Source organism: Lytechinus variegatus, chromosome 2, assembly GCF_018143015.1.
Source record: "Lytechinus variegatus isolate NC3 chromosome 2, Lvar_3.0, whole genome shotgun sequence".
Taxonomy (NCBI): Eukaryota; Metazoa; Echinodermata; class Echinoidea; order Temnopleuroida; family Toxopneustidae; genus Lytechinus; species Lytechinus variegatus.
In genome coordinates, this window is record NC_054741.1 from 75,144,816 (window position 1) to 75,160,922 (window position 16,107).

At 34.4% G+C, this 16,107-nt stretch overlaps 1 protein-coding gene across 7 annotated transcripts in view; it reads left to right on the forward strand.

The window, feature by feature from the left end:
- The window catches only part of LOC121409024 (RIMS-binding protein 2-like), a 103,936-nt gene that overhangs the window by 27,952 nt on the left and 59,877 nt on the right, over window positions 1–16,107 (forward strand). For all 7 annotated transcript variants that reach the window (XM_041600807.1, XM_041600803.1, XM_041600804.1 and 4 more), the window contains exons 3-4: window positions 14,099–14,188; window positions 14,578–14,700. In XM_041600807.1, coding sequence (XP_041456741.1) covers window positions 14,099–14,188; window positions 14,578–14,700 — 213 coding nt within the window. The remainder of the gene's footprint in view (window positions 1–14,098; window positions 14,189–14,577; window positions 14,701–16,107) is intronic.

Consider the following 16,107-nt stretch of genomic DNA (forward strand, 5'->3'; position numbering starts at 1 on the left):
ACTACCAGAGAGGCTTGCATTGATTACGACTAAGAGCTTGGAGGTGTACCGTTTGCGATTACGTTTCCACCTCTCTCCTGTCGTTGTAGAGCCGACTCCCGCGAGCCTGCTCCGGGCTCTCGCAACCAAATAGAAAAAATGAAAACCCAGCACCAAATCACAACGATCGTAATGGCGTGATAGATTTGAGATGTAATTTTGACGAGGAACAATTAAGCTGAAATTTCATCTCATGTGTAATGTGACAGACTGCTTGCATCTGGTTACTGTTGCCTCTTGGTAGATATTGGGGTTAGATATTGCTTTCATGAATAAATGTCCTGAACAAGTTAATTAAAAACCTTTCTTGACTGTTAATATAAGAGTTCTGCTCAGTTCTGTCGGTTACTGACTTTTCAGTTAGTCCTTAACATCTTGTTGGTGTCAAGTTTCACTTACTTTCTTTTCCAACTTTCAAGAACATTTTATGGATAGATCACTATTACATTTTTCTCTTTCCTTTTCACACACTAATAAATGTATTTGTAAGTGATCTTATGATAAAGTTTATCGCTATCTTGAGAAAAATCATTATCAAGAAGAACAGTGCATAACCCCTCTCCTGTAAGTATATACTTGTGATGACAAAAAGTTATATTGTGCAGTAGACAACAATTGGAAATGAATTACAGGGCAATATGCATTACTTGTTGTTTATCTTGATATAAAATTGATGTAACAGTGTAAAAAATGTATGAAATAAACTTCTCCTATGATTATATGAAAATAAAATTAACACATTTACAAGTTGACATGAATGGGTATACTGAATGAGTAGTATTTTTTCTTTAAAAAGGACAAATGCATCATATTATAGGAGTGAAATGAAAAAAAGTGAAAAGAAATTCCTGACACAAAATCTTCTAACCTAATTTGATGAAGTGATATGTACGTCTTCTCAGTTACTAGGTTATTACCTTCAAGAAAAAATTAGTTATAAACTCTGACAGCAATACTTTAAATCCATTAAGATATTTCATTACTTGTATTCTTGCTCTATCTTCAATTTCTTATTCTGACCTGATGTACTGTGAGAGGTTGATAGTGGTAATATCTTACTTTGAAAAGTTTTACCTCAATCTTACAAAAAGATAAATTTGAAAACTGAATCACGGATACCTCCTGAACTTCTGATTATTTTTGTGTTTGAAGCTGCAGAAAGATGAAACATACAAAAAAGAGTGTTTGCATTTTCAAGTTTATTTGATGCCATGAAAAATAGAAGAAAAAAATTCTGTAATTTCACTGACAATTTTTCCCGATATCCATGCATGGATACTCATATACAAGATTCCAAAGACTGTATTTGTTTTGCTCATATTGTATTCATTTCTTTATTAATTGATTTTTAAATAATTACAAAGGGATCAAACCTAAGAGGAAAATTTTTAATATTTTTTTTTACTGAGGTCCACTTTCCCATATTGTGTGCATCTCTTTTATATCTCTAGATTAGGTACAAAATGAGTGATAGGTCTTGTATTCATGTCTGATTAACAATTGCCCTGATGATTCTTTTAAAATGGATGATTAGTGAAATGTTGGTAAAGTTTTGTGTTCATTCTCTTGTTGAAAAACATGGATTGTTCATGAAATTAAAATCACAATCCAAATTTTGATTTTCGTTGTTGTTGTTTTAGACAATTCACACATGGTAAAAAAAATTGAGAGAACTAGCAATGAAGAAATACTCCAGATCTGCATTTAACTGGAGATTGACCCTATAGGTTCAGAGAACTGAGTCTTATTATGTACACTCATGCATATAATATACAATGTCATATAATATGCTGTACATAGTGGGATTTTTTTTTTATTTTAGTGAGGTTTACACACATACATTTTGCACATTATCATGATATTGCTGGAAAATCACAAGCAAAAAAGGAAATTAGATCATGACCAAAATAATGACTATTCTTGAATTGTTCTTGTCCTATAAAAGGCTATACCCAATTAAAAAAAAAAGTGTGTGTGTGAACACCTAATCGGAGAAAAGGAAAATTGTATTTATGGAAATTTATTTATTGAAGCAGCAGATCATGTTTAGACTGAAAGACAATACAATATTGACAGTAGATGCAGGAAAGTCAGAGACACTAGGATAGATGGCCTGGAGTGATTCTGTCAATCACACTAAACTTAATCCAATAACATAACCTGTAGGTCAGACTACTAGAGGCTATTGTTCACAGTGAATATCAATCAGGGATTGTCTATGGATGATGATGGTTTGATTCTAACTAGTTGGGATGGGATATTGGTTTCTGCTCCTGTCTTATGAAGAAAACTTTATTGAGAGCAGTGCAGGATGTAACCCCTCCCAAAAATGGAGGAGTCATAGAAACCACAAAGAAAATTAAGAAATATCTCACAGGTGTGCATGTATCCTCTAGTCATGTATAACTTCATATACATGCATGGGTAGTTAATTCCTTAGTTTGGTTGTCTGCACTGTTCTGGTAGGTTATTCTGTCCTTTAACAGGGTAACCTAAACCTTATTTTATTGATCACATATGGTGAGCATATATACACAACAAAAAAAGTAAGTCCCCCTAAATCAAACTGCTGTAACTTTTGAACCGAATTATTTTGAGATATGATATTTCATGGGTGGTTTTATACACTCATGAAGCAGCTCCTGGGGAAAAATGAGATTGATCGGTTGAGTCATGCATGAGTAATTAAAGATTGAATTAAAAATGACCATTTTTGAAAGTCACAAGAGTCGTTTTTCAGATTGTGCAAATACAAAGTTGGGCAAAAAATTGTTTTTAGGTGAACTTTATAATGTTATGCTGTTTTACTATCCATCATTTAACCATTTCAGACCAAATTTTGATATCGTGGTTGAGTGAGCACGATGTATTGCAGGGGCCGCAGAAGCGGGGAGGGGGGGGGCTGGGGGGCTTCAGCCCCCCACTTTTTTCCCTAAGCAAGTACAAAAATGTAATACGATTGTGATTTTTGGCATGGTCAGCCTCCCCCCCCCCCACTTTGAAAACTGCTCTGCGGCCCCTGTATAGTGACGTGTCATCATAGGGTTTTGGGGGTATTATCTTTTACAACTTGTTAGATCATGTTAAAATTTGAAAATGTTGATGGCTCCCCCGATTATAGGCCCCTCCCCCATTTAAAATTCTGGATCCACCACTGATCTGTCCATACATTCAACTGATCCTGAGGAAAAGAATACATTTATGCAGTATAAAGAGTATTCATTCCTAAATTTTCGAATGTGCTCGCTCAACCATGAAATGGCTAAAGTTTGGAAAGTGTTTGGTGATAGAAATGATGGATGATAAAAACAACAGCAATTAAAGACACCTTTCAAACCAAATTTGCCCCCAATATTCACTTTATTACCCTTTAAAATGAGTCTGTGACATTGAAAATACCAATTTTCCCACTTTGATGCGTGCTCACTCATCCATAAACAAACAAATCGATTTCATTTTTGCACAGAATTCTGCCCATAGGTTGATAAACATTACTGCCAAACGACATTGCTAAAGACAGTCTTGAAAAAAAGTTCCACCATATTGAATAAGGGGTTTACGTATGCTTAAACATATGCACCCATAATGTACACAAGTCTATGAGAGAGGAAGTCAAAATTTTAACAAATATGAAATGAGGGTTTGTTTCATGGACGGTTTTTGTTACTTCTGCCAACAGTTATTTCATGAAACTTCGCACATGGCTTCAGAGTAACACTATCCAAAATGTGCGCACACCAAAATAACCATTCGATTCGGTACAGAGCGGGGCCAAGGCCTTGAACTTTCTTCTCATTTGCATAATTTTCGAATATTGTGTGCTCACTGATGCATTAAACATCGGGATTTTCATAAAAATCAAATCAAATGAACTGTGCAAGGAGTTGTGTGACAGATATCCATAGTTACAAATTGCAGTTTTTCCAATAACGTAAAAAAGAGCTAATCACATTCCTCATGTTCATTCAAGCGTAAATGTTTAATTTGACACCTTTGAATCATTGAAGCATGTTGATTGGTCATGAACATAACAAAAAAGTTGAGAAAAGATCATTTTCAGTTAGAAAAATGAAGCAATACTTGCCTACGATATTTGAAAATCGCATTTTTTGTTTCCAATAAATGTTCATTGAACCGTGAAACGGTGAATATTGTTGGAGATAGTCTTCCCAAAAATAACTGTCATCATATTCTAGCATTTTTCATTGAAAGAAATGTGTAAAAATCCAATTATAGCAAATTTGGACTTGAGTTTATTCAACCGTGAAATTTAGCTTAAAAAGTTGTATCGTCTTTTAGAAAGTACCCTTTCCAAGCCTTCTGACTAGTTTTCATGATGAGAATGTCGAATTAGTTCCTATACAATGGAATCAAAGTCGTGATATTTTGCTTGTGACTTTTGAAAAGTGACATTTTTGCCTTCTGACGGTGCTCACTGAAGCATGACGTAAGATACATCCACAACAATTACTCATAGGGTAGCTTATAAAATTACCTACACGCTCATGTAAAAATATATCAAAAACTCGCATTGGTTCGGAAATTATTGATGTTTGTTTAGGGGGGGACTTACTTTTTTTGTTGTGTATATATGTATATATATTATAAAAATCACCCCGACCCCTGAAATTCTGTATTTACCACTGATTTAGGAATGTAGGAGAGCATGGACTCTTTCTTTTGTTAGACTATCTGGTGGGTGTTTCATAAAGCTGTTTGTAAGATAAGAACGACTTTAAGAACGACTGGTGATCCTTTCTTTTGGTAAATGGTATACACCATAGGCGATGGTTTAGCGCGTAAGAAAGGATCACCAGTCGTTCTTAAAGTCACTCTTAACTTACGAACAGCTTTATGAAACGGCCCCCAGATATGTTTAGTTAACAGGGGCAATATCTACTACATAATGCAAACTTGGTGTTCATGTGTGCTACTGCTGTTTTGCTGCAAGTGCATACTTAAAGCTATATTACGGTAGCTGCTCTTGCAACGTCTTCATCCCGGTCTTCATGCTTCTGTTTCTAATTCATATTCACATTATTTTCAAGAAAATATATATTTGGGCCATTTATATGCGGACACAAATATACATGTCTACTCTATGACGTCATCTGAAATCATCAACTCGTAATATGACTAGCAAAAAAAGGAGAGTATTAAAAGCAACAACAACAACACCCCCCCCAAAAAAAATGAAATAAAATAACAATACTGTATCCAACATCTCTCTGTTGTGGAATCTGCTAGAAAGAATGTATTTGGTTTCCCTAGTCAGTCCTTGCTGTCCTCGGGTGTTATAAGGGAGTCTAGCTGCTTAATACCACAGTAATTTCATAAATTTGTAGAAATGTCTGGTGATATATATGAACCGTGTTTTCTTGTACCCCGGCAGTCCGCCTGATCAATGTGGTCGTCTTTTAGACCTCTTTGAGTTGATTAATTAAATTTGATTTTTATGACCTTTGCCTGCCACATTCTTCCATTTGTCTGCTTTCCTGTGATTTAATTTGAAAGGTATCTTGTGCGGAATTCAAGTTCAAATGACTCTTCTTTCTTTTGAAAGAATAATGATAAGGGCAAATCCAAGGTTTTGTCAGACATTAAATTTTCCTGTATTTTAGAAGTTTAATTCTTTACTCCTATTTTGTGCTCATAAAACTTTTTTATCAATAATAAATTACAGTACCTGTTTTCATAATCTTGTACATGAAAAGTGTCTAATCAGTATAAAATAATTCCCAGGTATACAAATGATAAACCAAATTTAATGAGTAGATGCATTAAATAAAAATGAATTAATATAAATATTGAATCTTATATGAAAAATAAACTGATGTAATGTATGAAAAAATAAATAGATGAAATAAATAGAGTACATAAACAAAAACATCCATTAATTGATTGATATTGATTGCTTCAAAAAATCTACTTTCTGTCATCCCCCCCCTTTCTCTCTCACACACTCACTCTTGCTCACTTCATGATTAGAAAAAAAAATATTTCTGAAAGATTTTTAATATTACTGAGCAGAAACATACTCCACTTTCTGACACTTTATAGGAGCTTAGTATAAGAGGATTGATGAAATGTATTGAAGGGATTTGTATGCTAATCGATTTCCATTACAGGAAATGCATTTTTCAAAATGTCAATTATGTAGGGGAATTAATCACTATAGGGTGAGATCCAATTCAGGAGGCTAATAACAGATAAACCACTATCAGATGAATTTACAAGATTTGATAAATAAGTTAAGGTAAAAATATCGGAGAAGAAAATCAAAGCGGGGAGGGAATAAGACAGAACTGATTTAGCTGTGAAAAGTGGGAACAGCTTTTGTAAAGAGAAAATGCCCCCAAGGAAATATCAGGCTGTAACAACAAAAAAATCACTAAAGACCCACTTTAGTCGATTTGTAGAACATGTTCGATCAAGATATGTTACAAAATTGATGAAATTATACCAGTATTGATCCTATTCAACAGGGGATCATGTGTTATAGATTGATGCATAAGTAAGATTATTGAGAGTTGTTGAATTAAAGGAAGCTTTTACTTATTTGACAAATATTGATAGTTTTCAAAAGGTATATTCAATGTGTGGTTAAAACTGCTTTTGTGATTGTATACATTTCCTCTCTTTCAAATTGTATTGCCTCGTTCTCCCCCCCCCCCCGCCCTAGTCTACAAGCACAGACTCAAATTGACACTTTAACCAAAACCATGTCTAGAGTAAAGACCATGGACACCGTTCTCATTATACTTTCTAAAACTAGTTTACTGGAAACTGGTTCAGGAAACCAGTTTGGAAGATCACTTTGCTAGCATTCCCATCATTTGATCACCCAAAAGTGGTTTTAAAATACTTCACGCAAATTGTTCATGTTTCGTGCAAAAATTGAAACCGCAGCATAGGCATTCCACATGCAGTGTGTGGAGTAGCGTGCACGAAATGTTTGAAGAATGGATGTGTCCTCACTTACACTAAAACCAGTGTAACGATGCTAAGTGATCTTCAAAACGACATCCACGAGGTTGTTTTTCTGAACCGGTTTGTAAGATCCCTTCAAAGACCTCTTCGACCGTTCTCATTACATGTTAAACTAGTTTCCACTAAACTAGTTTTAGGACTAGTTAAAAACTAGTTTTTTTGAAAATTTGCAGAGATTGAATTTATATCAAAGGTGAAATGAATTTGTGTGCTATAACACACACTATTATTTCAGATGAAGATTGCTTCCTGGAAAATTGGTGTTGAACTTATTCCTGAAGTAAAATTACCTTAAAAACTAAGTTGCACTGACAGCATGGTTTTGTGAACCAGTTTCTAAAATAATTCCCAGATTGCCTTGCTCATTTCATCATCTTGTACCAATATCTTTTGAATCTGTTTCGTTAGAACAATTTCAGGACAGATGACGAAATGGGATAAGAAATAATAATGAGGAGACAGAGTAAGATGTGAAAGGAAATTATATGTATAGGTGTGTCTTGTTAATGCAGGATTTCGTTTTATAATCCAATGGATTCAAGATCACCGATAGGAAATAAAAGAGTAATTGGGGAAAAAACAAGAAGCATGTATACTCATTGTGTATTCAAAGCTGTGGGTTCCAATGATGAATAACATAGTCTTGATGAGATTGATTTAACCTGCTTGAAATGTAAATTTGCTAACTTTCTGGCGAGGATACACTTTAGTCAAGACAATAAGATTAATTATGCAGAGAGCATCGTATTTGTGTTCTCATTCATTCAGATATCATTCTTTGTTGAAGAGATAGTATCAAAGGAGAGAAAAAGGAACAGAATCTCTGCGGTAATAATTCAAGACTGAAAACAAACTATTTTATTATCCACCTACATGTATTCAAGATTTATTATCTGAAGGAGGTAGGGAGTAGGATAGAATAAGAAATCTTAATATTTCAGCTTGCATATCCAATCAAATTATCCAGTTTATGGGACTTAGAACAAATATCCCAGACATTCATTTCAACATCATGATTGAATGAGTAAAAAAAAAGTAAAATGTACTCTAATATCATAAAATAGGGAGAGGGAGAGGAGGGGGGGGGCAGAAATTCACTGGTCCTACAAATTACGGTGTTTGAAGATTGCCCGGGTACATGTCCCACGTCAGATTTAGTTTATTGGACTCACCACTAACCGCTTCAAATTTTATTCCGATTGTGATTGATGTTTCTCAACGCAATTGTAGAGACTGGAAAAGGTCAGAAAGAGTCACATCTCTCTGCCAAAATTGAAATTTGAAGAGATTTATTGAATTGGCTTCAAAGGGCTTCCAGTTATTGAGGATGAAAATACAAAATGATAATAAGATACAAAATGCATATTCTCGGTGTGCTCATGTGGGATGGCATAATATTTACCGAATTCATCTTTGGAAAATTCACCCCTCCCCTTCTTGAAGTCAGCTGTCGCATGCAGACACAGAGAATATTGAAAAATATGTATTGATTTAGCCTTCCATTTAGGCCTTAGAATCTTTCCCTCAAATTAATTTGTGAGGACATCTGTATATGGTGGGTTTGTATTCTATTCTTGGTCGCATTTTAATTTGATGATTCTATTTCGAAAAAAAATACATGTTTGCACAAGGATTGTAAGCATTGTCAGAAATTGCTACTTGCTGTTGCAAAATGTTGACCTATGTTTCTTTGAATTCGATTTCTCTTCTCTTCCACATGGTGAATGCAGGAATATACCTAATTAAAATCTGATATTTGTAGATACTGCTATTATATAGTAGAAAGTGTATTTGAAAAGTACATGCCCTAGTATTACTAGTAATTGAATTTTTCTTAGATGTGTCATCAAAAGGGGAATGCACTCATACAAGTGTTGCAAAGTTCCTGGCACTATACAATGACATTGAAATGTATTGATTAGGTATTACCTCGGGTGAGCTTTTAGCAGGAGCTTGTCTGGTGGATGATGTAATTACTGATGTATCTACATTCAAAACACACAGCTTAGTGTTTCAGCATAAATTTGAAAGTGTAATCTTGTACACACCATGAAGATAATCATACAAAAAACAGTAACTGCTTAAAGATTCTAATATGCTTTTCACACTGCACTTTTTTTCCTTTACCCCGGGAAATTGGTGGGGCTAAGGGGGGGTCTTAGCCCCACCAATTTCCCGGGGTTGAGCGTAGCCCACTTCATTTTCACACTACGTTTAAGCAAAGTGGGCTAGCATGGTAAATAGTACGGTACTATCTGGCCCTGCAAAAAAGCAGGGTTAGCTGGCTTATTGTGGTGCTAGCACCACAATAGCGGTGCTAAGAGATGCAGTGTGAAAATGAAACAGGGCTAAGGAAAGTGGGGCTAAGCATTAGCCAATCACATAAGTCAAATTGCACGTTAATCACGCTCTGTATGGTAAAATCATCAATATTCATGAGCTGAGGGAAAGTCCGGGGTTAAGGCATTAAAGGAGAAGTTCAACCTGAAGAAAACTGTGTTGTGAAAATAGCAGAAAAAATATTGCTGAAGGTTTGAGGAAAATCCGTTAGAGAGCAAGAAAATTATTAGAGTTCAAAATTTTTGATTTGTGACGTCATAAACGAGCAGCTGCCCCATGTGTTATGTAATATAAAATGTATGAATTTCAAATTTTGTATGGTTCCTGATGACTTAATTTTGTTTTCTTTTCATGATCGGGTATGAAATGATTTGTCTATTGATATACAAAAGTTACAGTGAAAACCATTTTCAATTTTCTAAGAAAATGACATTTCATTGATTTTTTACCATTCGCTAGGTAGGAATGCTGCTCGCATATGACGTCACAAATCAAATAATTGAAATTCTAATAATTTTTTAATTATTTGATGAATTTTTCTCAAACCTTCGGCAATATTTTTTATTATTTTTTCTGCTATTTTTACAATAAACTTTTTGTCAGGGTGAACTTCCCCTTTAACCACGGTTAAGCAGATAGTATGGGGTAAAGAAAGAGTGTGAATTGGAAAAAATATAGTATGGGGTTAAGGATAGTCCGGGGTTAAGGGTAGTATGGGGTTAAGGAAATGCAGTGTGAAAAGCATATAGGTGATCTTCAGGAACATAGAGTCTTTACTCTGTCCCTTAATGCAAACGAAATGAAAAGTAGCTAATGAGATCTCGATGAATGGTTATCCTTACATGTGTACGGGTATTGGCTAAAAGTGAATCCTGACTGATTCGATCATCCTAAGGTTTTATTGTAGAATCATTTTTAACAAAGAAGGAAAAATAACCTCATGATTATTCACTTGTACTTTAAAACAAAATTTGTGGTATAGACGAAACATCTTTACATTTCACTTGCAAACACCTGACAGTGGAATATTTGATACATACATTTCCAGGAAAAGGAAGAATCATGGTACTTTGAATATAGATACATCAGTACGTGGGATAGATACATTAATGGGTGGCATCATGCTCTTTAGATGTAGAAAGCTATCCAAAATGAATAAGGAATATCAGTGCACTGTTTCTGTTCCAAATGTATGATGTACATTTTAAGGTGATCATGTGTAATGGTTAAACAAACACGTCACACATTAGGAGATGGGATGTGTTATTACAGGCTAAAGCTGGCTGGTATAATAGTCCTCGATTCGATAGTGATTAATATTGCATGATGAAGGATGAGTAAACGGCAGGACTTCAGATAAGAAAACTTGAGTTGAATATAAATCATTTAATGGAAAAAACGTTCAAAGTCAGTCTTTCTGTAATATCTCGAGAATGATGCGAGATTAATGCTGTTGTATAGAAATATTTCATTTGATTTTTAAGAATTCCTTCTCAAATAGCCAGAATGATATCATTTGGTTTATGTCATTCTAACACACACAACTATTATCATTCCCATTTCTCAACATATTTTTAAAGATAAAAGAAGAAATATCTAATTATGGAGGTGGTTTTAAAGAAGTAATGTCATTTTCATTTCATCTCTGGGTGATTTGTGATGTTTTTTTTAGCTTGTTGGGGCCAGATGCATAGCCATATTAGAAGACTTTTCATCACAAAGTGCAAGATGAATATATGTAATGCCTTTAGAACTGGTTGCCTATTCAATTCTTTGATTTGCATATTTTTCAGATTCCTATTCCACATTAAAGTGCTTGTGAGTTAAATACTGAACCTCATGGTTTTTTTTTAATTGAAGCGTGTAAATTGGTATTATTTTTAAGATTAAAAAGGAAAAGTTATCAAGGCCCTGTTTCATATATCTAGTTATCAAAAACAAAAAATATGAGGACTCAAAGATGTATGTACTCTTAATTGGTCTAGGTGCACAATTTAAAGTAAATTATAAACATAAGCTTTTACCTTAACATATCAAATAAATATTATGAAATAAGGCCAAGCTTCTTTCAGATAATTCTCACTGAATTTTCTCCTTTTTTATATGCCTTGCATTTTAAATACTATACTCATAGATTATTAACTCTGTTTTGGAATGCTGATATCAATATCTGATGTACTGAAAGTATACATCTTGCTTAGAATTCAAAGTAGCAGGCATATAATCAGCTTGAATATACAGAACAGAACAAACATTTAGAAAGAGAAAAGATGATATCAGTTTGCAAGAAAAGGTCTAAACACTTATTGAGTTAGTATAGACACTTGATTTGATCACCATGCAAGATTGGAATACTGGATGAGGAAAGAATAGCATCGTCATATCTTAATTTGCTGACCCTGATGTCATCAGAAAGTAGCGAGGGGAAACTGGCCATTTTATGCATGAGATGCTTGCAAAAATATAAAGACTTGGGAGAGATTTTGAATGAAATAAAATAAAGAAATTCATGTCACTTAAATGAATTTGTGAGTGACTTGCCAATGTTACCCATTCCTCCTGTGTTATATGTGACCAGACAAGCGTGCTAAAAAAGCAGGAAATGGTCAAATCGCTGACCCATGCACAGAAGATGAGTTCATCCGTTTTCTGTTTAGAATGATCTACTTCTCTTTTCAACTGTTTTTCTTCTGTAATCTTTAATCTCTCTGTTCTAGCTTTCCACCCATTTGTTGATGCCATTCCTTTTGTTTATGAGCAACAATGTAGTTTCATCAAAGGGTTAATAAAAAAGTTGGAATGTTTCAATGTCTAAGTCATCACTGCTGCTATATTGAACTGCTTAATGCAGCCACCTTTTCATATATTTTGTAGACTTAAGGAAATAAAGTGAAAATCATAATTGTATGGTGTAGGGGGGGGGGGCAGACAAACAGAAAGGCATGAGTAGGACAACATCATGAGCGAGTGAGTATAAGATGGTAGAATAAAGAATGACCTAATCAGACAAAAGAAAAGGTCCAGAGAGAGAAAGACAGAGAAATGAAAGGAGGGATATACAATATCAAATATTAAAGTCAACACGGAGTAACAAATGACACATATGACAATGAGAAAGGAGAGGGGGGTACTCTAAAAGTGGAAATTTTCGCAGTGTGGAAATTTTTGTGGATTTAGCTGCAAGATCGGCAATCGCAAATTTATGAGCATCTGTTTTAATGCAAGTTTTGAACCGCTGTTCAATTGCGTGTATCATTTTGACAAGAGACTGCATAATTTGGCCTATAGAGGGTGACATTTAAGCAAGCAAGCTTGAGCTCCAAAATCATAAAAGTTATGCATCACAATAATTTGTTCTAGCGCGATCATTTTTTTAAGAGTTGTAGATCATTATTTTATTTAAATTATGATTTGCTTGAAATATTTTGCAGCTTTATTGGTTGAGTGTTAAGATCTATTTAGTTTTTAAGAAGACGTCTTCCCCTGGTCCTTACCTGGTGCTCGGCCATCCACCAGGCCAGCAGCTTTAGAGCTAGAATTATGATCAGAAAATAAATTTTCATTGCAGAAATGTTAATCAAAACCATTCACAGATGGGAAGAAGGAAGTGACTTTGTGATTATGGAGTGTGCAGCGTGAATTCAAGAACTTGCGAAGGTGTTTTGAAGCCGCCAAGCGCAAAAACTTAATCCTGCAAAAATAAGAGCATTTACAGTATGTGGGAGAGACAGCCAGAAAGACAAGCAAAAGAGAGACAGACAGACATAGTTAGAGTGAGATAGAGACAGACATTCAGAGAGAGAGGGGGGCAGAGAAAAGTTGTGAGGAGAATAAAAAGATTGGGAATTGAAAGATGAAAGGTAGGTGACAGAAAGAAAGACTCAGGGGAAAATATTTGAGAGAAGCAGCTTTGACTAAAGCTCAAGTAAACTTCAAAATTAGGTGATTGGTTCAAATTTTATTCCCAATTCCCGTGGTAGGAGGAGAAATACAATAAAATGCTGGATAAGAATTAGTTCTTTGTGAAAAGATGAGTGATTGATTCAAAGAATTTCAGTGGAAAATCTCCTTTGCGTTATTGATTTTACCTTGTTTCACATTCTGCATGAGTTTTCCTCATGAATGTTGATGTTTGGCCTGCTTGCACAATTATATTCTAATTTTGCAAATATATATTTGGTTTATTATAGTTAGAGTTTGGTTTAATGACAACTTATTGAAAAACAGATATTTACACTTATTGTATTCATGGAGTTTATAAGGTGACATACATAAGTAGAAAAAAGTAGATTAAAAGATATATACATTAATTTTAGGTGATCTAGGTTGAGTGGCATGAAACTTGGCCAATTAACTCCTATTTTTTTTTTGCTTTCATGTAAACTTTCATTTGATTTGATAAAGTAGATGCTTTCATAATGTAATTGGTTAAATTTTGCATGATTTCACAAGTTAAAAGGGGTCAATAACAAATAGAAAGAACTACAATACTAACCTGTAAATTGAATCATAGATTACTATGTATATGACATTAGTTTACATACTTTTGATTTGAAACATTGAAGGCCTGCCAACAACCTCTTATAACAATAAAAAATTAATGTATTGGATGGATGCGATACAACAGCATGGATGGCCAAAGATGATTTTCACATTATGTGCAATTTATTCCGTTGACACATTACTATTTGATTTGTAATTTTCCTTTTTTTTCATTTTTTCTTTACAGGCCCTTGATTTACAACAGGCTGTGAATCAGAATGCATTTCTAACCAAACAGCTTGGAGATCTGCACCGGAAACTTTCTCTTCTTGATCAGGTAGGAAGCAATGGAAAGATAGATTTATAGACTTATTTCCTCTTTGACAAAGACTATACAGCAGTTAGAATTAGGCCAAGGGCATAATTAGACCAGGGACCAAAATTGTTAATGCTGAATGAAGATAGGCCATACAGAATGTATACCAAGTAGTTTTAACCCAAATGTGCTTAGTACTTAGTATTGTAGGCATGATCATGGTGTTCCCTGGAATTGTTGGTGATGGGGTACTGATATTGATAGCAATATTTTTTATTACAAAGTTGTGTTGTTTGTTGTATGAGTGGTGGATATGATAAATGTGGATATGCAGCATATTGTATATTTGGAAAATGATAAAAAAAGTTGTTTTTATCAATTTGTTGTCTTTTCCATGTCCTTTAACCTAGGTACTAGAAGAATGCCGTCAGTTGAGAGAAGACTTCACGGACCAGCGCCAAATCCTTCACTCAACGATCGCCGAAAGAGACTGGCTAAGAGACTCTGTCATTAAATTGAACAGTGACATAGCAGTAAGTATTTCCTTCATTATCACTGGTTTATCTCAAGTGAACCACCATTCCTTTGGTTTATGTTACATCGACCTATTTTGGTGTTTTTCTTTTTTTTAAAAAAACCAAATTGATGTATATGAATCCCATAAATCGTGAAAATCCCATTTAGGTTGGTGTACTCATGTGATAATTAAGAGTACCATAAGTTTATATGCACGAAAATATATATATATATATATATATATATATATATATATATATATATATATATATATAAAAGTAATAGGCAGTATTACCCACTAGTGTATGATGGTGGGTGTGGTCGGGTTTGGTATAGCAAAGTGGCATCTTAATTGATTCAACCTTCTTCAAATTTTGAATAGGTTGAACATGTACCTACTGCATTACTTAACTGATCTTACCAATCTCTTTTTGTGTGCTAACAGGAGCATTACAAAGCTAGGAGGCAGTGTCCCTCTGCCTCTTTTAATAGAAAGTCATCATAAACCCTTTCTCCATGTTGCATGTAATTGATATAACAAGTGTTAACTGAATATGTGACTGAAGCAATATTGAGTGGATGATAACACATTCTATAAAAGACACAGATGCTGGAAAGTGACAATGTTCTCTGTTACTCAATGAACATGTTTGTAATATGTGTTCATTCTTCACACTCGTTTGAGAACATCATGTGGAAAGATCACTCCCAGAAAGTACAGATTCTCATGTCTAAAGTCCACTCTTGGTGCCTGAAAAACATCTGCAGAGGTACGAAGCAGCACTGTGCATTCAGAAGAAAGGGGAAATATTTTCACAAGTGGCAGGCGTTTTCTTTTTCCTGCATTATGTGAGAAAAAAGAAAAAGTTTAGTCGGTGATGTGCACTTTCAGCGGGAGACAATTCATTTAAACTTGTGCAATTGTATTATGGTTGGTGTTTTATTAGTAAAACAGCCATGACATTATTGCTCAACAAATCTTGGATTGATTTGATTCTGGTAGTTAAGGTACCTTGACTTGATTTAGATGGTGTATTTCCTGTAGCACTGCTTCATATTGCCCTTCTCTACTTTCTCTTATTTCTTCCTCATCTCTTTGCCTGCATGCATTTATCTTACTCTTATGTCTGTCTGTCTATGGAGTGATATGTAGAAATAAGGGTAATTCAAAGAGGTATTGTATCTATAATCCATCTATCTGTCTATCTATCTATCTTCCATCCATCTATCTATCCATCCACCCATCCATCCATCCACCCATCCATCTATCTCTTTCTATCCTTTTCTGTTACTTCTTCCCTTTGTGAATAGAATTGTTTTGTTTAAGAAAAATCAACTTATTTATTTTCTTCTTTCTGTAACTGAGGTAATAATGTCCTCTTTACATATCAACAAGGCTCTTGTCATCCCAAGTCTCTCTCACT